At 40.5% G+C, this 25,241-nt stretch overlaps 1 protein-coding gene across 5 annotated transcripts in view; it reads right to left on the reverse strand.

Moving 5' to 3' along the window:
- Positions 1-6,850: 6,850 nt before the first annotated feature.
- LOC134353010 (rho GTPase-activating protein 6-like) overlaps positions 6,851-25,241 on the reverse strand; it is a 201,673-nt gene continuing 183,282 nt past the window's right edge. For all 5 annotated transcript variants that reach the window (XM_063060785.1, XM_063060786.1, XM_063060784.1 and 2 more), the window contains 3 exons: positions 20,863-20,960; positions 15,655-15,908; positions 6,851-9,515 (listed from right to left, as the gene is read on the reverse strand). In XM_063060785.1, coding sequence (XP_062916855.1) covers positions 8,884-9,515; positions 15,655-15,908; positions 20,863-20,960 — 984 coding nt within the window. In that variant the 3' untranslated portion in view covers positions 6,851-8,883. The remainder of the gene's footprint in view (positions 9,516-15,654; positions 15,909-20,862; positions 20,961-25,241) is intronic.

The raw sequence follows: 25,241 nt of genomic DNA on the forward strand, positions 1-25,241 counted from the left end.
TTTATCACACACCTCCAAGTACCCTCAGATCTCAACCTTAATAGTCAACTCCAGCTTCCCAATCCTCTAACTTCTCACTAATTTTTGCTCTATTGTAAACCCTCTCTTTCTCTTTTATGTCGGCTTTGACTTCTCGTGTTAGCCATGGTTGTGTCATCTTTCCTTTAGAAGACTTCTTTCTCTTTGAGATGTATGTGTCCTGTGACTTCCGACTTGCTTCCAGAAATTCCAGCCTTTGCTGCTCTGCCATCATTCTTGCCAGTGTTCTTTTACAAACAATTCTGGCTAACTCTTCTCTCATGCCTCTGTAATTCCCTTCTTGCCACTATAATACTGATACATCTGACTTTACTTTCTCAAATTTCAGGGTGAATTCAATCATGTTATGATCACTTTCCCTGAAGGGTTCTTTTACCTTAGGGTCTCTAATCAATTCTTGTTCATTGCATAACACCCAATCCAGAATATCTGATCCCCCAGAGGGCTCAAACATGAGCTGCCCTAAAAAGCCATTTCATCGGAACTCTAGAAATTCCCTCTCCTGTAATCCAGCACCAGTCTGATTTTCTCAATCTACCTGCATATTGAAGTCCTCCATGACTATAGTAATATTGCCCTTTGGACAAGCATTTGTTTTTATCTCCTATTGTAATTTGTAGGCCACATCCTTTCTACTGTTTGGGGTTTTGGAGACAACTCCATTCAGGGCTTTTTTTTAAAACCCTTGCAGTTCCTTAGTTCTACCCATGATGATTCAACATGTTCAGACCCTATGGAACCTCTTTCTAATGACTTGATTTCATTTTTTACCAACACAGCAACACCACCCTCTCTGTCTTCCTGCTTATCCTTTTAATACAATGGGTATCCTTCAACATTAAGCTCCCAGCTATAAACTTGCAGCCATGATTTAGTGAGGCCTACAACTTCATTCTTGCCAATTTGCAACTGTGCTGCAAGTTCATCTACCCTATTCTGTATACTGCATGCATTCAGATACAATACCTTCAGTCCTGTATTCAACCTTTCCGATTTTGTTGCACCATGTTTCACCATTGATTCCTAACTTTGTGTGAGGTCTTACCAACATCTGCCTCCACAACCTCTCCATAAACTGTTCTGGCACTCTGGTTCCCTTTCCCCTCCGACTCTAGTTTTATCCCACCATGCAGCATTATCAATCCTTCCCACTAGGATATTAATCTCCCTCTAGTTTAGGTGCAAATTGTCCCTTCTGTAGAATTCCCACCTTGATTCAGAAATCTTATGCCCTCCCTCCTATACCAACTCCTTAGCCATGTATTAAACTGTATAGTCTTCCTAGTTCTGGCCTTACTAGCACGTGGTATGAGTAGGAATCCTGAGATCACAACCCTGGAGGTCCTGTCCTTTGTTAACACCTAACTCCCTGAACTCCCTATGCAGAACTTCATCACTCATCCTATCCATGTCATTGGTACCTACATGAACCACGACTTCAGACTGTTCACCCTCCCACTTAAGGATGCTGAGGGCTCTATCTGAGATATCCTGGACCGTGGCACCTGGGAGGCAACATACCATCCTGGAATCTTGTTCTGACCCTCAGAACCTCCTGTCCATTCCCCTAACTAATGAATCCACTATTACCACAGCATGTCTCTTCTTCCCCCTTCCCATCTGAGTCACAGAGACAAACTTAGTGCCAGAGACCAGACCACTGTGACTTTTCTCTGTTATGTCAACCCTCCCCAACAGTATCCAAAGTGATATAGATATGCGTCGCTTAACGTCCACAATATGTTCTGTGAAATCAGACGTTATGTGATTTGGATGTTGTGCGAACACCATATTATATACTTAGCAAACCTATATGGAGTGTACCTGTAGTGTACCTGTATTGACTAAATCTATGTCATTAGCAACTTCTCCATATCCAATATAGGCCCCTCTCACATTTTCATGAGCCTTGTAGTTTTCAGTGAAGCTGATCCTTTAACAGCTTCGGGAATTTCTTTGTAAACCTGAGAAAATCTGCAGATGCTGGAAATTCAAGCAACATACGCAAAATGGTGGTAGAACACAGCAGGCCAGGCAGCATCTATAGGAAGAGGTACAGTCGACGTCTTGGGCTGAGACCCTTCGTCAGGACTAATTGAAAGAATAAATAGTAGGAGATTTGAAAGAGGGAGGGGGAGGGGGAGGTCCGAAATGATAGGAGAAGACAGGAGGTGGAGGGATGAAACCAAGAGCTGGAAAGTAGATTGGCAAAAGGAATACAAAGCTGGAGACATGGGAGAAAGAAAGCGGGAGGGGAGCACCAGAGGAAGGTGGTGAGCAGGCAAGGAGTGATAGTGAGAGGGAAAGAGAGAGAGAAAAAGGGGAGGGAATAATAAATGAATAAATAAATAAAATAGGGGATGGGGTAAAAAGGGGAGGAGGGGCATTAGCAGAAGTTAGAGAAATCAACGTTCATGCCATCAGGTTGAAGGCTACCCAGACGGAATATAAGGTGTTGTTCCTCCAACCTGAGTGTGGCTTCATCTTGACGTTAGAGGAGGCCGTGGATAGACATGTCAGAATGGGAATTAAAATGCGTGGCCACTGGGAGATCCTACTGTCTCTAGCGGACAGAGCGTAGGTGTTCAGCGAAACGGTTTCCCAGTCTGCGTCGGGTCTCACCAATATATATAAGGCCGCACCGGGAGCACCGGACACAGTGTATCACACCAGCCGACTCACAGGTGAAGTTTCGCCTCACCTGGAAGGACTGTCTGGGGCCCTGAATGGTGGTGAGGGAGGAAGTATAAGGGCATGTGTAGCACTTGTTCAGCTTACAAAGATAAGTGCCAGGAGGGAGATCGATGGAAAGAGATGGGGGGAGGAATGGAAAAGGGAGTTGCGTAGGGAGTCGAGAATTTTTTCATCGTTTCTGAGGATTGTCGTCATTGTCGAGTGCGACATGCCTAAATCCAGAGCAATGCATTCACTGATCTTCCACCTTCATGTTGTTTAATAACCTTTTGTTTCACTTCCAAATCCATACTTTCCTTTGCCCCTTGCTGCTGCTATCACTAGGAGTGGTTTTGCTGTGTTTGGAAGCGATGATGCACTTTACGGTAATATTTTTGAAGGAAAATTAAACAGAGCGATAACATTACTACACTCAAGAAACGGGCGATACACAAGATTGGTTACGTCCGCTACGTCATGTTCTCCGATCAGGACTACGGACATATATGCGATTGAACATTAAGCAGTGCACACCTGTATCTGTGGCAGAGGGGGTAGCCACAGGGGTACTCTACACTGGCTCCTTAACCCCTTTCCCCTTCCTGACTGTCACACAGTTTACTGTGTCCTGCATCTTGGGTGTAACTCCTCTCTATATGTCCCATCTATCATACCTTCAGCCTCCCAGATGATCCGACATTCATCCCGTTCCAGCCCCATCTCCTTCACATGGTTTGTTAGAAGCTGCAGCTGGATGAACTTCTCACAGGTGTAGTTGGCTGGGATACTAGAGGCCTCCCTGCCTTCCCACATCCCGCAAGAGGAGCATTGCATTATCCTGTCTGTCATCTCTACCTAGCTGAGCAGATATGTAGAAGTTAGTTAAACACAAGAGACAGAGACTAAATAGTCAAGAAAAAAATAGAAATTTGAAAAAAGCAATAGTGTTTCACCAGCAAATGAGATTTGAGAGCTATCTCACAACAATGACAATTTTCTGTTGAAGAAACAAAACGTCAGGCTGTTTTCTGGATGAAGTAGTTTATTGGTTTTAAATAGCTCTTTCAGATGCAACGCAGCAGTAGGAGACAACAATCACAGGTCAGTCAGCTTACAAGGAATAACTTACTCCTGGTGTCTCAACATCAGCAGGCAATTAGATCACTGCATTTACTCACAAGAGAAGCCTAAGCTGGGAAGTGCTGGGAGAGGCTGGAGATTGGGCTGATATGTGACAAAATCTGAAGCGAACACGCCTAACCTTCCTAAGCAATCACTTAAAAGAGATATACACCTTAAGCTGCCAAAAAGCCTTATCTGACAGCAGCTGCTTGGAATACAAGGCTTTAAACTGAGATGCTCTAAAGTTTAATTGGGCTACCTTCCTGGGACTGTGACTTTTGATTTTTCATTCATCGAATCATAAAACTTTCCAACATAGATGGGTACCTTTTAGCCTGTTTTGGTTGAACTGGCTCTTTGGCCAATTGCACTGGTCCCATTCCACTGCCTTTTCTCTGCAGTCCTGCACATATTTGCCCTCCTCATGCATTTATCTACCTTTTTTAAGAACTGTGTGCATTCTTACTGCCTCTCCAGCATCTCAATAAAGCTATGAAGCTGATGTAGTCAGGGCCACATTCAATGACTTGGCTGATATCATCAATGCCTCACTTTAAGCACAGGTACTGGTATGTCACGCACAAGAAGTCTGATCATGGGGCTCTGCCATTGATATTATGGCAGAGTGAAGCAAGTGGATAATTTGAAAATCACAGTCCACATTCTACAACAATCGAGTTACCATGTTCCTTGTGTTTAAAATACAAGCGAGATTGCAATAACAAGAGGCAGCTAAACATGACTTTGAAGCACATTACATGTAATAAAATCATATTTGTTTGAAAAGGAATTATTACTCTCCATATGACGTAACTGGAGAAAGAGTACATTAGAGGAATGTCGAGGTGATCTGAGCTGGCTTTCGATTCAATTATGAATAAGACTTGCAGTTATCAAACGTTCTGTGATCCCATTACAATCAAGCTAATTGAAAGGTTCCCATTTGATTATTGTGCTTTGAATTTAAATCAACATGAGAGAACTGAAAAGGCAGGGTTGTAGTTCACAATTTCATAGTTAATGTCAATAATCAACACCTGGAATAACAAAAAAAGCCTCATTTCAAAAGTCATTCAAAAAAAGAAGAAAAGAAGAGCAGGATTCAGATTCCCATTCAGACAGTCGGTCTATGGCCTCCTTTTGCACCAAGACGAGGCCACCCTCAGAGTGGAGGAGCAACACCTTATATTCAGTCTAGGTAGCCTCCAAGCTGATGATATGAATATTGATTTCTTCTTCCAGTAAACTAATTCCCCCGTCCTTCCTCTATTTCTCACCCTGACTTTTACCTCCTCTCACCCGTCTATTACTTCCCCCTGGGTCTCCAACTGGCCTAGCAATCCTGCTCTGCCATTCAATATTTATTTATTTCTTTAGTGATACAACGTGGAGTCGGCCCTTCTGGCTCTTCAATCCACACTGCCTCAGCAACCCCTGACAAACCCAATTAACCCTCATTTGATCATGTGGCAATTAACCTACCCAACATATCTTTGGATTGCTGAAGGAAACCGGAGCATCCAGTGAAAACCCACACATTCCATGGGGAAGACGTACAGACTCCTAGCAGAATAGTGCCAGAAATGAACTCCGATCTCCAGAGCGCCTCCAGCTGTAATAGTGTCACACTGAATGCTATGCTACTTTGGTGCCCTTCTTTTTCTTCTAACCAATGTTCTCTGAGTTCTTGGTTTTCTGGTATCTCCCTGCTAGTTCCTTAGAAATTACCAGTGTTCCTGTCTATCACTTGCTTTTCCTACTTTACATGCTCTTAGAAATGATTCAGCATATCCATAACCACCTTTGTTTCAAGATTTGCTTCACCTTATTGAGTCCCTCTTTTTGATTGACATAAATTTCTTATGAGCATTACGAAGTAGGTGTTTAGTTATATAAAAAGTGCTGATCTAACAACCTTTCCTGTAGTCTATTTTCCTACTCCATTCTAGGCAGGTCTACCTTTATACTCTTACAATTAACCCTATTTAAGCAGAGGACATCGTGACCATAAGACATGTGCTCAGAATTAGGCATTTTGGTCCACTACAATAATTTATTTTCCATCTTAACCCCATTCACATTTGATACCCTTACTAATCAAGAACCCATCTGCCTAAATCCCTAGTGTAGCTTTATCTTATCAGGATGCACCTTTTTGGAGGTGTACAGTTTATATGTGTCTCTTTCCCTTCTGCTACTCCTTTCTCACTCAAGCTGACTCCACATCATCAACCACTGCATCTATATGACTGCTCACCGCAGCACTGATATCTTCCTTTATTAACCACTCCACCCCTTCTCTATTCCCTTTGTACCCATTTTGTTTTGCAATATTGAATAATCTGGAATACTGAGTTTCTTTTTCTCGTCATATTGCGAACCATGTCTTTGTACAAGATCAAACTCATTTGTTACATATGTGGCATCCATAAGTTGTATATCCATTCAGATAGAAGTCCACAAGCTCTGACTTTTTACACTTATTTTGAATAAATGCCGTACACATGTTCTTACATTTCCTACCCTTTCCTATATTTGATTTTCAGCTTTATTACCCTGTCACTTTTATCTCATATCTTTTGGCTTATTAAATTCACTGTCATTTGAACCATTCCTGCACCCTGTTTACTTTAAAACTCTGTCAATGCCTTTACTAGCCCAGAAGAGAGGCTCTTCATCCTGGCACTACGCAGGCAACACAGACTTGAGATGCTCTAGCCCTGCTGCAGTGAACACTGTTCCTCTAACTGTGCTATCCTCTGTTACAACTACATTTCCCTTTCATCCTGTTATTTTAATGACTCCTGTGTCATACTGCTTTGACAGTTTGCAGACCCTCCTTGCAGTCTCCATATTCTACCAAACAGGAAGCAAAAACCTTGTACCTGTCAGACAAGGATAAGGGAACACTCACAACATGCTGGAGGAACACAGCAGGTCGGGCAGCATCTGTGGAAAAGATTGGTCCTGACGAAGGGTTCCGGCCTGAAACGTCGACTGATTTTTTCCACGGATGCTGCCCGACCTGCTGAGTTCCTCCAGCGTGTTGTGAGTGTTGCTTTGACCCCAGCATCTGCAGATTATTTTGTGTTAAGGATAAGGGATGAACCTCCACTGAGATTCTTCTACATTCCTCTCTTGTAGTCATAGTCATACTTTATTGATCCTGGGGGAAATTGGTTTTCATTACAGTTGCACCATAAATAATAAATAGTCAAATCATCCTGACCCTGACCTCTGATTAAGTATGAGAGTATGAATCTAAGGGGTATGCTGCCTTTCAGAACACCACATCCAGGTAACTATCCTCCTTCCTGATGCATCACTGTGTCTGAAGCTTCGACTACAACTTTGATCCAAAGTTCCTTGAGCAGCTATCATATACTGCAGATATGGCTACTATGAAGCACTGGAGTCCACTAAGTCGCATATGTCGCAACTTCAATATATTGCCTGTCATCCATCTGTTCTATTTAATTAATTTGATAAATGTAAATAAATTTAATTCAAACTAACTAAACATGTATTCTCTAGTTGTACTAATGTTCACTGATTTAAATCTCTTGACCATACAGAAGAGAGTGGGAAGATATCAGATTGATTCCTGGGATGGCAGGTCTTTCATATGAAGAAAGACTGGATGAACTGGGCTTGTACTCGTTGGAATTTAGAAGATTGAGGGGGGATCTGATTGAAACGTATAAGATCCTAAAGGGATTGGACAGGCTAGATGCGGGAAGATTGTTCCCGATGTTGGGGAGGTCTAGAACGAGGGGTCACAGTTTGAGGATAGAGGGGAAGCCTTTTAGGACCGAGGTTAGGAAAAACTTCTTCACACAGAGAGTGGTGAATCTGTGGAATTCTCTGCCACAGCAAACTGTTGAGGCCAGTTCATTAGCTATGTTTAAAAGGAAGTTAGATATGGCCCTTGTGGCTACAGGGGTCAGGGGGTATGGAGGGAAGGCTGGGTTCTGAGTTGGATGATCAGCCATGATCATAATAAATGGCGGTGCAGGCTCGAAGGGCCGAATGGCCTACTCCTGCACCTATTTTCTATGTTTCTATGTTTCTAAGATATATCTACCAATCAAATGCTTACTTTCCTACAACTTCACATCCAACAAACTGTAACCAGGTCTATGAATACTTGCTCCCTTACAACTAGACTTTGCTCCCTGTCTTGGGCCTCCACTCGTTTTCAAATCCCTGGCACTTTCAAATCTAAGACTTCCACTTCTACTTCTAATCTCTTGTTCTCAAGTCTCAGGCCTTGAGTAACAGAATGTTCCCAGTCCACGCCACTGAACTAGTCAGTGCACACAAGGCACTGTGTTATTTACAAACACTAAAGAAGTTTTTGAATTCAATATAATAGTTCAAAGTCATGCAAATACTTCAGTTTTCCTTGTTTACCCTCAATGAGTTGAAAAGTTCTTGAAAAATTTTCCTTGTGAGACTAAAATAAGTAAATGAATTGGAGGCCATGATGAAACAGATTGTAGCAGCAGTGGAAACAGCTGGGCTGCCTTTCATTAATATAGATGTTCACTTTCCTCCAATCCCAAACATCCTGGGCATTACTTTAAATGTCTGCAATTCAAAGCTGTGACACATGATGCACTGAAAATGATTTGCACTTTCTTTAAATAAAGTGATAATGCACGTAAGATACAAAATTAAAGCTCTGGTGAAGTTAGGTTTCTGCACAGAGAGGCAACTGCCATTGGAACAGCAAATATCATTTAAATATCCATCAGGAGGGTTTGTGATGAATGAATTCATTAGAAGTAAATATAATAGGTCAAATGGAGCTCAGTTAACACAGTACTGCAGTTTACAGAATGAATAATATATATTAACAATTAACATGATATAACAAATTTAGAATTGCTCCTACATATGTTGAAGTAACATCCTATTGTAAGAAAGTGTCATGGGCCTGAAATTTTCATCATTCTCTCCCCATTTGCTGCCTGACATGCTGAATATTTCCAGCATTCTCTGTAGTTGCTCCTTTTCAACTGATCTAGGAAATAGTCTTTTCTAAAACTATACAGCAGTTTCACGAAGGGAATCTTTTTTCTGATCGCTGCTGAAGTTACCGTGCTGCAGCTGTTGGTTTCTCTGAGCTCTGCTTGGCGATTCATCCCCAGTGTCCCTTTTCACCCACACTTTAGTTTCTATTTCCCCTCGACATTCTTCATTTGGCAGTGCTGCACACCTTTCAGATACCTGGGGAATGAAGCTAGATTCAATCATTTGCTTGTTCCTCAAATATTCATTGTCACGTGAACTGGCTGCTTTACTGAAGCTCTTGGAGTCCCAGTCCACCTTAGCAGCATATGGTTGTATCATGTGACTTTTATATTTTGCAGAAAGATCTGAACGTACTCTTCTTAGTTTAGCTGCACCTTTTGAGCTCATCAGCTCCTCAGTGCTGCTCACAAATAATCGCATGCAGTTCAGACTTGAAAGCTTGTGATTGTTGTGGTGCTCAAGCTGGAAGTCGGGAACTGATGATACGTGTGGAGGTTTGCTTGTCGATATTAATGCTGTGCTCTCTGCTTTCTTCACAGATGCTGCCACTGGTTGTGAATGAGCTGATGTTGTCAGGTTTTCATATGAACGGGATGCTCTTCGCTGACTGAAGAATCTTCTCTCACCGGACTCTTCACAGAGATCTAAAATAATTAAGAGATAATTAATAATTTCCCGCTGATTTTGCTGAATTGAAGGGGACCAAAAACCTTTTACTCTCAAAGCAATAAGAATTATCCTCACTAAACCAAGGATCTCTCATTAGTCTTTCCTCATTAGATCTCATATCATCCTTGTCACACAGAGTGTATAATTATAGATCTTCCTTCATATAAACACAATATGTTAGTAATTGTAATACTAATTTTTCACCACCAGATAGGGCTGGCAACATATAATATAACAGCAAGGTTGTAATGCTGAGGCTTTACAAGGCATTGGTCAGACGAGATTTAGAGTATTGTGAGCAGTTTTGGGCCCTTTATCTAAGAAAAGATGAGCTGGCTTTGGAGAAGGTGCTAAGAAGGTTCACAAAAATGATTCCAGGAATTAAAGGGTTATCATATAAAAAGCATTTGATGGCTCTGGGCCTGAACTTGCTGGAGTTTAGTAAACTGAGGGGGGATCTCCTTGAAACCTACCGAACATTGGAAGGTCTGGATAGAGTGGATGTGGGGAGGATGTTTTCTATTGTGGGTGAGTCTAGGACGAGAGGGCACAGCTTCAGAATAGAGGGACATCCATTTAGAATGGAGATGAGGAGGAATTTCTTTAGCCAGAAGGCAGAGAATTTGTGGAAATCATTGCCACAGCCAGTTGTGGAGGCCTAGTCACTGAATATATTTAAAGCGGAGGTTGACAGGCTCTTGATTAGTCAGTGTGTCAAAGGTTACAAGGAAAAGGCAGGAGAATGGAGTAGAGAGGGATAATAAATCAGCCATGATGTAATTGAGGAGCAGACTCGATGGGCCGAAAGGTCAAATTCTGCTTATGCATCTGATAGTTTTTTGATCCTTATGTGCTGAAATTATGAGTTTAGAGCTAGAGTAATCCACTCAACCCTTCAAGCCTGTTGTGCATGCCTGATTTGATTGTAACGCTGCATTCATTTCTACACACAGGAACCTTTCAACCCCTCAGGTATCAAGAGTCAATCTATATCTGCCTTAACAAATTTCCAAAACTGTGCTGCTGTCTCCCTTGGAGGAGAAAAATTCCAAAGATTTATAACCCTTTGAAAGAGAAAAAAAATGCATTACCTCTATCTTAAATAGGAAACTCTTTATTTTAAGCAATGATTCCTTATCTATAGATTCCATCACAAATGGAAACATACTCTCCCATTTACTCTGCTAAAACAGTTGCTGATTGATAATGTCTTAAATTATGATAGGTCCAGAAAATGATCAATTACAGAGTTAAATAGCAGTAATCAAGTGTATCTGTTGGAATGAAGGCTGATGACCTGATTAGGTCACTAATTTGTTGTTTTTGCTGTCTTTTGGGAGTACAAATATTTCCACTTGTGAACGGTACTATAAATAAGGAAACATAAATGCAAAATAGTAATGAATCCAGCAGGGAAATTAGGATAAGGATTGTTGGATTCCAGCAATTTTTTACTGTTTTTCAGTTTCTGGCCTGCAATAATTTTACTGTGAGGGAGCCATTGAAAAGGAAGAAACACAAACTATAATTAGTTGTAAATCAGTATGAAAATTTAATAGTAGTTTTATTTTGGAAACTGACAAAATATAGGAAGTCTACCACTGGGGAGCAACACAATGATAGAAGCTAAGTTTACTTGTTATGCATTGCAGACCTTCTTGCAAAGATGGATTGAGTGGGAGTGCCTGTTTTGACAGGAGATGAATGCCTCCCCACAGCTGGCAGTATCAGTAAGCCACTTGCATGCAAATACTTCATGTTTAAGACCTCTCCCTCACCAAGCAAATGGCCACGGGAATCCTGTGAAGCCATTGGACAAAGCTGCACACCAACTGCCAAACTTGTTGTCCTCAGTTGTATGTACCAAATGAACAATATCTTCGACTTCCAAAATTTATTTTAGCTGAAGATAGCAGAACTGAATTGTAGAAATGGAGCACTGCTTATTTATTGAATGGGAATGTATATATAGTAGATATTCAGTAAGGTATTCAATGACATCAGCAAACATGGGGAATGTTTGTGGCAGCATACTGGGGCTCATCAGGTATCATATAATATATTTAGTGTAAGTTATGCATTGGATTTTCACTGTAGGCTGAGAATACCTTTGAAGTGCTGCCTTCTTCATAACAATTTGATAAACTTGATGCAAGACTTTCTGAACATGACACCTCTGGCCCTTGATCTATTCGTGCCTTGTGGTTAATGCTGGTAGAATGGTATTTTTTGGTTTAGTTGTATCCAGTAGAAGATGAGGGTCCTTTTCCTTGTACTGATGAAGTTCAGATGGCATCAGAATTCTGCATTGCTGTTAGGTACAGAATCACATCAAAAAGGCATGGAAAATGCAATGCCACTACTATGGTGGTATGTCCTTGATTTCCTCATTATCTGACACAAATCTAATACCAATAACCTTCAGGTTTGATAACAAAGTTTGAATATCCACCAATGTTTAACAGGCAAGCAATCTTATGAGAGAAAAGCAGTGAAGTAGTCAAGATGATGGAAGGATAAGCTGAATGTACATATGGATATTGAACATAGAAAGAAATAATTTCTCAGGATATTTGAAAGTGTTTTCAAATGTGCCACTAACCTGATAGATAAGAGGAAAATTATGTTCATGTGAAAATACTGAACTAGGTAACCAAAGCGAACATTCTGGAGGGGAGTGATTTAAAATAGAAAGGGATACTGGCATGTGGGAATGCAATCTTAGCCTGGTTTTTGCTTTGTAATGACAATGAAATTCATTTTGCTCACTGTCGTTATATGATGAAACTGTCAGTAATTTTGAGCTTTTGTTTTATAACTGCATTATTTAGGGAGAACTCAATGACTTACTGTTCCTCTGCAAGGTTCACTGTTTTTCTGCCTTTTTTTTCCCCCACACAATCATGAGAAGTCATCTGAATTGATAAAGAATTCTGGTATTTAGGAGACAATAAGCAGCTTGAAACTGTTGCACACTATTCAATAAAATCAAAATGATTTTTTTTTGCTGGAATATCAAGTCATAATTAGTGTTAGAAATCCTACTGGATAAAAGGAACTCATTTTATATATTCAGTATTTATTGGAGTTCCATCATTTAAATATATTTTAGAAATTATACCGCAGATTCTTCTAAAGTATGTCAAATTTTCCCTCTGGAAAATGTGTAAAATATTTGCTAAAAGTTATACTTCTCTGATTATAATTTATTTTCTGAGAATTATTTGATACAACAGTATATTTAGCTAACACAACCACATCACAGATGGAATGACACATGACGACCTCAGAGATTACAGTATCTCTAGGGGCAGGTTTCTTTGAAGGTGTTGTCTTGACAACTGGACCACAAAACACAAAAAATGCATTTACTGTACATAATGTTATGCATTAAATCATATTATTTCCTGCCATAGGTGCAATTACTGTGGAGGCTGAATAAAAGGGATTGTTTTCTTTGCTCAATATGTCAAAGATTTCTTTCTATTTTCCCTCCGCAAAGCACTCCAGCGTGTGGTGAAAACTGCCCAGTGGATTATCGGCACCCAATTGCCCGCCATTGAGAACATCTACCATAAACACTGCCTGGGCAGGGCGAAAAGCATTATCAAGGATGCATCTCACCCTAACCATGGACTTTTTACTCTCCTCCCATCAGGTAGGCGCTACAGGAGCCTCCACTACTGCACCAGCAGGCACAGGAAGAGCTTCTTCCCTGAGGCTGTGACACTGCTGAACCTCTCATCACAGCGCTAAGCAGTATTGCATCTGTATTGTACTGTCTCAGTACTTTTATATTTGTGTGCTGTAGCACTTCTTTTATTCACAGTTATTTTGTAAATAACACTATTCTTTGCATTTCTGGTCAGATACTAAATGCATTTCATTGGCTTTGTATCTGTACTTGGCATGATGACAATAAAGTTGAATCTAATTGAATCTAATCTAATATGATTGTGCTCTGAAAGTGCATGATATCTCCTGCTATTGAGGTAGAAAGGATATTCCCACTTTGTCCAACCAGTCTACAGGGTCTGATTCTTTCCTGAAGGCAGAGGAACAGCACGGTGACAATATGCATTTGTGAAAGACCAGATACCTTTCTCAGGATGCTACACAACAATGCTTTTTTCACTTTTTTTTTGTCTGAAAAGAGATTTACTCCAGCAGGAAGTATTCTAATCCTTCCAGTTCTGAATGTGCAGCCCAATTTACAGGACAAAGATTTTCTAGGATTTGATGAGAGCCAAGGTTGTAATGTCACCTGCAATTTAAATAATATTGGTGAAAAATGTGCTGTGATCTTTGTTTACTGGGCATTTGCCACAATTTGTTGAAAATTCTTGGTTGAATAAACACTCAGAATTCCAGATTTTTTTCAGTACTCGATGTGGAGATGCATCAGTTACAGATATTATTAATCTTTTTTTACGATTTTTAAATTTACGATTGGGGTGGCCATGGAGGTGTAGCAGTTAGCACAATGCTATTGCAGCTCAGGGTGCTGGAGTTTGGAGTTAATTTCCAATGTCATCTTTAAGGAGTCTGTTCATCCTCCTCGTTGAACGCATTGGGTTTTCACCAGGTGCCACGGTTTCCTTCGGCAGTTGGTAGTTTAATTGGTCATTGTAAATTGTCCCATGATTAGGATGGGGTTAAATCAGGGGCTGGAGGGGACTATTCCACACAACGCACACAAAATGTTGGAGGAACTCATTTCCTCCAGCATTTTGTGTATGTTGCTTGGATTTCTAGCACCTGCAGATTTTCTCTTGTTTGTGTAAGGGCCTAGTTCATGTTGTAGCTCAATAAATAATTTAACAGCCCAATCAACAGGAAGAAGGAAATAAACTGGAAAGCAAATGTTAATGTTGTTTACGTTACTTATGTTCTTAATGTTAATCAATGAAAGCTATGCTTCTTTAGATAGCAAATCATCATGTCATTGCATGATATTCTGTATGGCCCCACAGGACATTCAAATAATAGGAGAATCTTATTTCTTATATTGGAAAATGTATCCTTAATTAATAGTACTGTGAAGCATTTATGTGTAAAGTTGTCTGAAAAGAGGACTATATACTGTAAGGCACTTGCATATTTCAGGGAATGAAACTTCAAGCATAATGTGCATAGATTGTGCACTAGCAGACTTGGACCGGAGATGCAAGGAGTACTAGAGTAGTGATGGTGGGTTCTTAGAATATTAGGAGAATGTTTTAAAGCTTGCAAGCAAGGTGAAGTGAGCATGGCATTTAACGGTATTAACTCTCACTTTTGGTAGTGTTAGAGAAAAATTATTTTCAGGTTTTAAGAATGGAAGTGAAAGTTTTGTCCTAGGGCCATTAGAAATTTGACATTTGGGTGTGTCCATGTGTCCACGGATTAGTTAGATGGTGGTGAGAACTCTGGCTGCTCAAGGAAATGTGGAGCCAGAGTATCTGAGATTGGAAAAGGGAGATAGCAAAAGGAATATCAGCATGTGAATGGGAAGAAGCTTATGGATATTCCACAAGTCCAAATCAATGAAACTTCTCAAGATGAAGAATGTGGAAAAGGTAACTTATGCTTGGAAAAAGGACAAATGTGACAGAGCCACAAAGTAAAGCAGTTGGCAGAGAAAATAAATAAAGGTTCTGGTCATGAATGGTGACTGTGGAAGAGTATGGGGACTGGGGACAGTGGAAACCTGCTGAAAGAAATGAAGAGCGTCAACCTCAAAATAGATGGGAGAATCCTCTCATTGAAGCATTTCCGGCAAAACGAAAAGAGAGGTAATGATACATGCTGGTCCATTAACAGGAGCAGCCTGCTAAACATCAATACCCTCTCCTAGTAGGCCTTCTCCATGTCGGAATGAAAGCATTTAAAAAGCTCATTTACACTGCCTATCTGGATAATCACCTTTTATAGTGTGCACTAGATTCTCTATAGCAAAGCATTACTTTCTTTTTATGTTAGTAAAGGGAAACTGTTAATTAAAAATAATCCAAGAAAATGAGTCAAGTTCAGGGTGGCGGTGTAAGCTTTTTTGTAAATCTAATGCTTTTTTAATTGCAGATTTAAATTTATTTTCATGAATAATTTCTATTACAACTCAAACAGATCTCTTACTTTTTAGTAATCGGGGAGGGAAGACCTTTCCATCATCGGGATGTGCATGTCTAATGAATGCCAATGCTCCTGGTACTTTATACAACTCAGAATCCGAACACTTCTTCCTCTGATCCTGCAGAGAGAGACTTTCGCAGAAGCTGGGTGAGATATTCATTGGTGTGGTATTGCTGCTCTGGGAGCAGAGGCCACATGCAGATTTTGCACAGGGATGTTCTGCCATCACAAATGCTTCATTTCCTTGATCTAAATCCCTGTATAAATTGAGGAATGTAACATTATTTGAAAAAGATCATGTCCAGTTGCCCAATCTATGACAAAAAGCAAACATGTCTAGTTTATACCCAGATTAATTGGTTTCAGAAGTCCGCATGCCAGTATCTTGGTTTCCTTATGTAGCAGTATAATGTTATACTTATTACTCTATATTTATCCAAGTTATAAGGAATCAGAACAGAATGAAAAACCATAGAAAGATTTATACTACAAGTCTGGCTCTGCACTGAGTTATTTTTCGTGCCACTTATGCTGATTGCTTCCAATCTGCTGAACATATCATATGCACACATTTTCACTGAGTCTTACTCCTGCTCAAAAAATGACCAGTACATGTCACTCGCACGGGCACAAGACAGACTCTTTATTCGTCATGCAATGCTGAATTCACTCCAAATTAGACTGAGGTGAATGAGCTAAAAGGTAGCCACCATGTTTTTTTTATTTTCACAAGTGATTACCTAGAAGTAAAGCTAATTAGAGAGAATTGTGGTAACTGCAAATATCAATAAGGGTGAAAGCTTTTAAAAGTGAGTAAAATGGACAAGGTTCAGATTATACCAGCAGCCATATCCCTTGCCTATCCTGTCAAACATAGTTGTGTTGGTGGCCACAGGCCCTCAACTTGAGAGTGTGGAGTATGAATGGACCTGTGGAAGAGGGTGCCCTGGTAGAAGAGGCAGGAGGATGCCTTGACCAGCTCCCCACATTTATTCCGCAAGTGGTTCTCTTCTGCACAGAGCAATATGTGAGGGGATATCACTTCAGCAAGAGGATGGTAATTGAGATCTACCATATGCTGCAATCAAACTACAGCCGGAGAGCTTTCCAGGGACTGATTTGTTAATGATGCTTTAAGTGATTATTCAGTACCTTGTTCAGGAGTTTTCCGAAGTGTGCTTTCCAACAAGTTTTAATGGACGCATTGTCCTGACTATAGTCCCATCCTGAAATCTTCAGGGGGTTGACTATGGAAACCTCAACCTCAGCAGCAATAAAGAGATTCCATATATCACACGTGTCCTGACCTTTGAACTCGATGCCTCGACTAATAAAGGCAAACATGTCATATGGCTTCTTAACCACCCTGTCAACCTGCGTAACCACTTTCAGGGAGCTATGAACTTAGACCCCTATATCCTTCTGCTCATTAACATTTTTACGGATCTTACCTTTAACGGTGTACTGTCTCTTTGCATTTAACCTACCAAGATGCAATACTTCACATATTTCCCAGTTAAACTCCTCTGCCATTTCTCTGCCCATATCTGCATCTGATCCATATCATGTTGTATTCTCTGCCAGTCTTCTATGCTATCCACAATACCATCAACCTTCATATTTTCTGCAGACTTACTAATCCATCCATCTAGATTTTCATCCAGGTCATTTATATACATCACAAACAGGAGAAGTCCCAGTACAGATCCCTGTGGAATACCATTAATCACAGACTTCCAGCTAGGATAAGTTCCTTTGACTATTAGCCCTAGTCTTTTTAGGACAAGCCAGTTCTGAATCCAATCTGCTAATTCATCACTGATCCCATGCATCTTAATCTTCTGGATGGACCTCCCATGAGGGACCCTGTAAAACCTATGTAGACAACATCTGCCGTTTTACCTTCATCAATCATCTTTGTTACCTCATCAAAAAATAAATCAATTTAGTAAGACAAGACTTGCCCCATATAAAGCCATGCTGGCTCTCCCTAATTAGGCCATGGTTTTACAAATACACATAAACTCTATCCCTAAAAATTCTCTCCAATAACATTCCTACCATTGACATGAGACTCGCTGGTCTATAGTTTTCAGAATTGTCCTTTGTTTCCTTCTCGAATAATGGAACAACTTTAGCAACTCGCCTGTGTCCAGAGAAGACATGAAGATATTGGTCAAGGCCCCAGCAATCTTTTCTCTTGCCTCTTTCAATAATCTGGGGTGTATCCCTTCAGGCTCTGGGGACTTGTACTCCTTAATGCTCTTTAAGACACCCAACACTAACTCCTATTTTACCTCAAAATGCCCTGGCATATCAATACACTCTGTACTGATCTCCCTATCCTCCACATCCTTCTCCTTGATAAATACTGATGTAAAGCACTCATTAAGGACCACACCCATATCCTCTTGACATATTTCAACAGAAATGGTTTTCTATTGCCTTCATCTGGACAGTGTCTTTACAAAGCAGGTAACCCCAGCCATTATCAATATTCCCAGAGAAGTTTAATGTATAAAAATTAAAACCATGGCACTTGTGCAAGCTAAGTACTTCTTTTTCTCAGGTAGCAAATACTAACAAAAGTATCCAGAATTGGGCCTGTAAGTTCTGCCCAGACGAAGCTAACATACCATGTTTTTAACAGTCAGGGCCTCTAAATCCCAAATTCTCTCTAAGCACAAGACTATGATCGTAAAATTCATCCTTGAACCATGAAACATTGGCTCTACATCAAAATCATCAAAGGAGATTGGAACTATCATTTGCATGGCTTTTAATAAAACTTCAGAATTCAAAGGGGAGAAATTCAAGCAATAAAGAAACCATTCTGGTGTCAACATCATGGGAAATCACACTATCAATAATTCCTCTCTCCGGAATGAGAAAAGACAAAACACAAAGCAAAGGGAAAAGGAATGACATGAACTTAGCCAAATCTTCCCTTGACCTAAACGTGTAAGTCTGACTTCCAGCTTGAGTTTTGAAGGATTGAGTCAATGCAGGGTGTATAAACAACACAGATTCCAGAAAAATATAATGTGGAACATAACTTCCTCATCCTCTGAGGTGTTGTCAAGAGATCATTAAAAAAAAACTGATCACACTCTCACTCAAGGACAAATAGGAGTTATTATTAAATGGTGGCTGCTGGTGATGCCTACATTTAATAAGGGAATAAATGTTTTTAATTATTTCTCGGTAACTTGTCTCTGATGGTAACTGTATAAATGCTCACCACCAAAGTTAATGAATATGAGAACAAGTAAGATCTAAGCTATATTTTAAAATCAATCACTTATAAACTAATCAGGAGTGTGTGCATACCCCATACCTAGTCTCCTCATTCCTTTGCCTTATTTCTGCTCCTACATAGTAATCTCCCTCTGTTGAGAAGGTTACAGGTAGCTCTTGAGAAGGTATCTCTCAAGAATGCCAAGCTTTAGAGAATATCACCTTGGTATGAAAAGCAACCTGAGTGAACTGGCTAACAAGTAACAGAGGGCAGAATGACGGCAAATAAGATTATAACTTATTGCGTATGACCTCTGTCTGTGGAGATAGCATGTGGACAACCCATTCTCCTGCACTGGCTGTTCACTGCTTGCTAAATGAAAGCAGAGCAAAAGACCATAAAATCATAAGACATAGGAAGAGAATTAGGCCATTTGGTCCATTGAGTGTGCTCAGCCATACCACCACAGCTGATTTATCATCCCTTTCAAACCAATCTCCTGCTTTCTTCCCATAGCCTTTGACACCCTTACTAAAGGCTTAACTAAAGTTTAACCTTTGTAACTATTGATAGCATTACATCTTCGCTTTTGTATGCTCGTCCTCTCAAAATGAATGCCTTCCTTACCACTGACTCAGCCAGCAAATCCCTTTGCACCTCTGATTTCTAAATTTTCTCCGCTTGTAGAAAATAGTGTATCATTTTATTCCTTCTACCAAAGTGCAAGATCTTTGACATCCCTACGTTATATTCCAGCTAGCAATTCCTTGCCCATTCATCTAATCAGTCTAAATCCTTCTGCAGACTCCCTGCTTCATCAGCTCTGTTTGCCCCTCCGCCTATCTTCGTATTGTTCACAAACTTGGCTACAGGTGAAGGGGCAGGGAAAACTAGAGCCAAAAACTTAAACAGCTAACAACTTGCAAATTAGAAGAGAGTGTAGGATGTACGATATGTGAATGGAAAATGCGCAAGAGAACTGTTGTGTTCTATGGTGCCACTGTTGAATCTGAATCTGAGGGCAGCTGAACCAATCTTGTAAGTTCTCTACCTTCAACTCCACCGAGCCTTTATATGTAAGCTTGTTCTCCAACTGCATGCTATGTTTGAATAATTGGCATCCAGTAACACTAGAGAAGAATCCTGATTGATTGTTTGGTGATCTATATGTATTATATAGAACAGAGTAAATGGCTAGACCAGCAAGTGGATTTGAGATGGGACTTCTAGGTCATTAAACTTTATGCATCAATCTGTGGATGTCCTTCACACCTTGGTAGTGACTTCCTCCACTTTAGCTTGATATTTGTTGGAGGGCTTCATTCAAGAAAAAAAATGCGCTCCTTCTTTCCAAAGTGATGACCAAGACTTTCAGAGCCTTGTCTTAAAATCAGATTTCTCTGTCATAGTTGTTCCCAAACTTTGAACCCTTTAAAATTGCCTTCATCTCTAGTTACAATCAACAGTTTCCCTTAAGCTGTGTAGGAGTAATGTCAATCAGCATCTTGCCACTAATGATGTTGGATCCTATAGATGCATGCTGCAAGAATGTTATCATCAATATTCATTGAATGCTGAAATTCTGATAATGAGGTTGGATAGCAAAGTTACACTGAGTGTGATCTCAGTATACCTTAGCCCCTTTAGGGAATAATATTGTGTGTGTGTGTGTGTGTGTGTGTGCGCGCGCGCACACACGCGCGCATCCATTTATGATTTCATGTAGGTCCTGATGTAATTGCTGTTCTCAGCTCAACAGAAACAGATTATCGCTGCTAAATAAATATTGACATCTGGGTAAAAACGATAATTTTGGGAGTCTGGACAATTTTCACACCGATTATTTTGAACATAAATGTGACACCTGTCAATCTACTATATTAATGCACTGATAACACTGTTATAGACCAAACAGATTTATCTTCTGTTCCGATATTAATAGTCATCACATCACTATCTTCACTGAAACTTACGATTGGCACTTCAGCTTCCTGCGTAGAAGATAATGAACAACATCCTTATCCGTCTGCATTAAACTCATTAGCACTTCATTCTGAAGCTCTGGAGAAACCTAGACCAAAGAAAAAGTAACCAAGTAATAGAAAAACAATGTGTGTTAGAAAAACGTACTGATCATAGCCTTGCTAATAAACATATAGAGACTAATGGATACACTGCACCAATTAGGATATAATTAAAGCTGGGATATAATTAAAGATTTTCATTGTGTGTACATCAAATAATGAGCACTTGGGAATAAGTTGCAGGCTAGAATTTAATTGTATGGTTTATTTATTGAATAACAGATATTAGGGTGTGAGCAACAAAGTAGAGTTTCAACAGCTGTTGAAGTGAGATCTGTTGTGAATATAAATTTAGTGCTCTGCAGAACCTTATACAAGCCATTAAATCATCTCCTAAACATTTATCAGCAGTACTCGAATATGACTTACAAAGACATTTAGTTATTTTTGTCAGATCCCAGAATGACCAGTAACTCAGAATCCATCCAGCTCATGAAATCAATCACCACTTTATGTACGAGCAATCCTTCCTGTCCCACTGTGGATTTGTTCATTTCAGATGCCTATGCTGCTTCCTCTTGTAGAGATACAGCCTAGAGCCACCTCTGCCACAAAGGGACGCTTTTCTTTTTGTCACTGTTCATTCATTTGCCAATTGTGTTATTATGAATGTGTAATAAAGAACTTCAGTTCCCAGTGGCCAATGCTAGGGGTTGCACCCGGAACTGGAAGCTACGTTGCTGACTGGGTTGCATGTGCACAGGGTGGTGTTGCAGTTCAGTAATAAAATATTCTAATGTTCCACCAGTACATCTAGACAAGATTTTGAAGTGGAGACAGATTACCCAAACCATTTGTCTCAATCTGTCCAAACCCAGGAATGACTGTCCAATGAGGATACAGCACATGTTGATAAGGCTTCAGAAATATGATGTGACGGTGATCTACACATCGGGAAAATATATGCTGGCTGCTGATATGCTGTCTTGAGCAGTCAACAAGAATAATAAGAGTGATCAAGTGGTTAATGCAGATATACAGGCCTATGCTGACAAGATTGTCACCTCCCTTCCAGTATCTCCAGATAGAACAGAGCAGTAGGGCCAGATTTAAAAAAATGTAAGAATTCAAAGGTACCGTACAGAAAGGATGGCCAGTGGCTAAGAATGACTGTCCAGTATGTATTTGGGATTACTGGGCATGCAGAGTGAAGGATGTGGTATTCAAAGGGAGCAGGTTTGTGACTCCAGTGTAGAGAAATACCCCAGAAGATACACGAAGAGCATCTTGGTGAGGAAAAATGTAAATGCAGAGCTTGTGATGTGATGTGACTGAATGAATGAAGACATCAGCCAGACTACTAGTTCATGTGAAATATACCTTACCCACAGACCAAAGCAGCAAGCAGAATCGCTTGCACCACACCCTGTACCATTCAGGCTGTACTTCAAAGTTGGATTGGATTTGTTTGATTGCAATGGGAAAAATCATATTGTTGTGTCAGACTACTTTTCCAATTACCCAGAGGTCGTAACACTGCATTCAACATCCAGCAATGTAGTCATCACCTTCATAAAAACTGTGTTTGTGAGGCAGGGAGTTCTATGTGAAGTAGTATTAGACAATGGTCCACACCTTTTGAGCTGTGAATTTGGGTCTTTGCCAATGTTCGGGGGCTTTGATATATAACTTCAAACCCACATCACCCAAAATCTAATGGCATAACGGAGAGTTCAGTCAAAGCAGTGAAGGGGCTCATGAAGAAAGCTCAAGATGGACAAGAAGATTCCCACAAAAGTTTAAGGATTTACAGAAGTGAACCACTGCAGAATGGCCTTTCACCAAATCAAATGTTGATTGGTCAACACACTTGCACAAATCTTCCAACGCATGAAAACCTGCTGGCACATAAAGGAGCACACAAAGCCAAATTGGCTAAAGTGAAAGGGAAAGAAAAGCAGAAACAGTGCCATGACAAGACTACAAATAGCCTACCAGTCCTTAAACCTGGAGATCAAGTGTGAATCTGAGATCATGATCCTGGCACGTGGTCCAAGCAAGGATATGTTCAAGAGGAAGTAACTCCACATTCCAACCAGATCCATTCAGAGTGAAGGACACCTCTGAGAAGGAACCAGATGTATCTATGACTACAAGCTCCAACCCATAGCTGTGATGCATCACCTGTCAGTACACCAAAAGGGCCAGCATATGTAAAAAATGAACATGTTGATGAGAGTTCTCAGAAAGACACAAATATTAATACAGCAAATGAAAGCAATACACCTGTGGAAACAAATAGACAGGCCAAAAAGGACATTAAACCACCCCAGAGATCAATTGAAAATTGTTGAGTGGATTAAGGCAGCGGTCTCCAACGACCAGGCCGCAAAGCATGTGCTATCGGGCCGCAAGGAAACATTATGATTTGGCGATATGAGTCAGCTGCACCTTTCCTCATTCCCTGTCACACCCACTGTTGAACTTTAACGCACACGAGGTCATTATGTACGTGAGGTCATTACCCGCGCATCATTCATGTCAGTGTGAGAAGGAGATCAACTCCTCGAGCTTGCAAATGACGGCGGGCTGAAAGGTATGTTTGACATAACACCTCTGCCAGCTTTCTGGATCAAAGTCAAGGCTAAATATCCTGAGATAGCCATGAAAACACTGAAAATGTTGCTTCCATTTCCAACGTATCTCTGCAATGAATGCAACGAAAACTAAATTGCGGAATAGACTGGACAAAAGGAACCCCCTTTGAGTATCGCTGTCTCCCGTCACCCTTCGATGGCACCATTTTGTTGCAGGGAAACAAGCCCAGGGCTCCCACTGATTCAGTGATATTGGTGTGTTGCAATGATTTTATATGTTCATACAGGGAAAATATGTGCTGTGTGTTTAATATCCAAATGTTACTTAAAATGTTATGATGTTATTGACTTATAAGTGACTTATATAACCATATAACAATTACAGCACAGAAACAGGCCACCTCTGCCCTTCTAGTCCGTGCCAAACGCCACTCTCACCTAGTCCAACCGACCCGCACTCAGCCCATAACCCTCCATTCCTTTCCTGTCCATATACCTATCCAATTTTTCTTTAAATGTCAATATTGAACCTGCCTCTACAACTTCTACTGGAAGTTCGTTCAATACTTACTTCAAGCTCCCCTGTCCTCCCCTGATAATTGACTTATCACTATATTCATGCGAGGAAAATATGCGCTGTGTGTTTAATATTAAGTTCATTAGATAAATCCTTTTAGAAACAAAACTGAGTGTATTAGCCACTTATCACCTATACTCTGGTCATGATTAACACCCCCCCCCGAACAGAATCGGCAGAAACAATTTGTAGAAAAAAATCGGCACGTACACGCATGCGCACTGGTGCCCGCGCAAGGCTTCATGGTCATGGTAGTCTTTCTTGGGGTAAACACAACGTATTTAACTGCTACTCTTGTCCGGTGGCAACCCTACACCCCCCTCCCCGGGTCGGCTGGTCCGTAAGAATATTGTCAATATTAAACCGATCCGTGGTGCAGAAAAGGTTGGGGACTCCTGGATTAAGGGACGGTAATTGCTGGAGGAGGAGCTCAGCAGAATCAATGGCGCCTAATGGCACCTCCTTTTCTTGCATCTTCGGAAACAGCTCTATTTCCATCTTTAATATCTCTATTTTTCCCTTTCAGGGTTCTTAAGACAGGAGATCGGTGTGTCGTGGGAGATGGAAGATCTATGGCAGTATGCCCAGAGACCCAAGATCTTTGGGCACAGGGTTTGGAAAAAGCGAAGCAATAGACTTTTAACATTGTAAACCAGCTAGTTGTTTGTTATGTCTCCCCTCTCGCTGTGAAATGGAGATATCTCTTTCTCCCTTATTAAGGAGAGAGAGAGCCTGTGGTATGTCGAATACCAGGTGAATGAGCAGTCTCTGGAGTACTGCAAGTCTGTGTCTTTGCTGTTGCTTTGCTCACGCTTGAGTGCTCAGTGGCGGGTGCTGATGCTTTGTTTTGTCAATGGGGGGAAGGGGAATCGTTGCTTTGCTGCCGCTTTCGCATGGAAGGGGGGAGCTGGGAGGGAATTTGGGGTCCTAACATTTAACTGTCATTTCTTCTTTGAGGATGCTCATCTGATTTTGTGGATGGTTGTGAAGAGAAAGCATTTCAGGATGTATATTGTACACATTTCTCTGACATTAAATGTACTTTTGAAACCTTTGAAACAATTCAAGTTGAAATGTTGAACAATTTAAAGTTCAAAAAAAATTAAGAGACTTGCTATGAAATGTAGATATTTTTGTTGGAGAGAATTATTGTT

Source organism: Mobula hypostoma, chromosome 10 (assembly GCF_963921235.1).
Source record: "Mobula hypostoma chromosome 10, sMobHyp1.1, whole genome shotgun sequence".
NCBI classification, from domain to species: Eukaryota; Metazoa; Chordata; class Chondrichthyes; order Myliobatiformes; family Myliobatidae; genus Mobula; species Mobula hypostoma.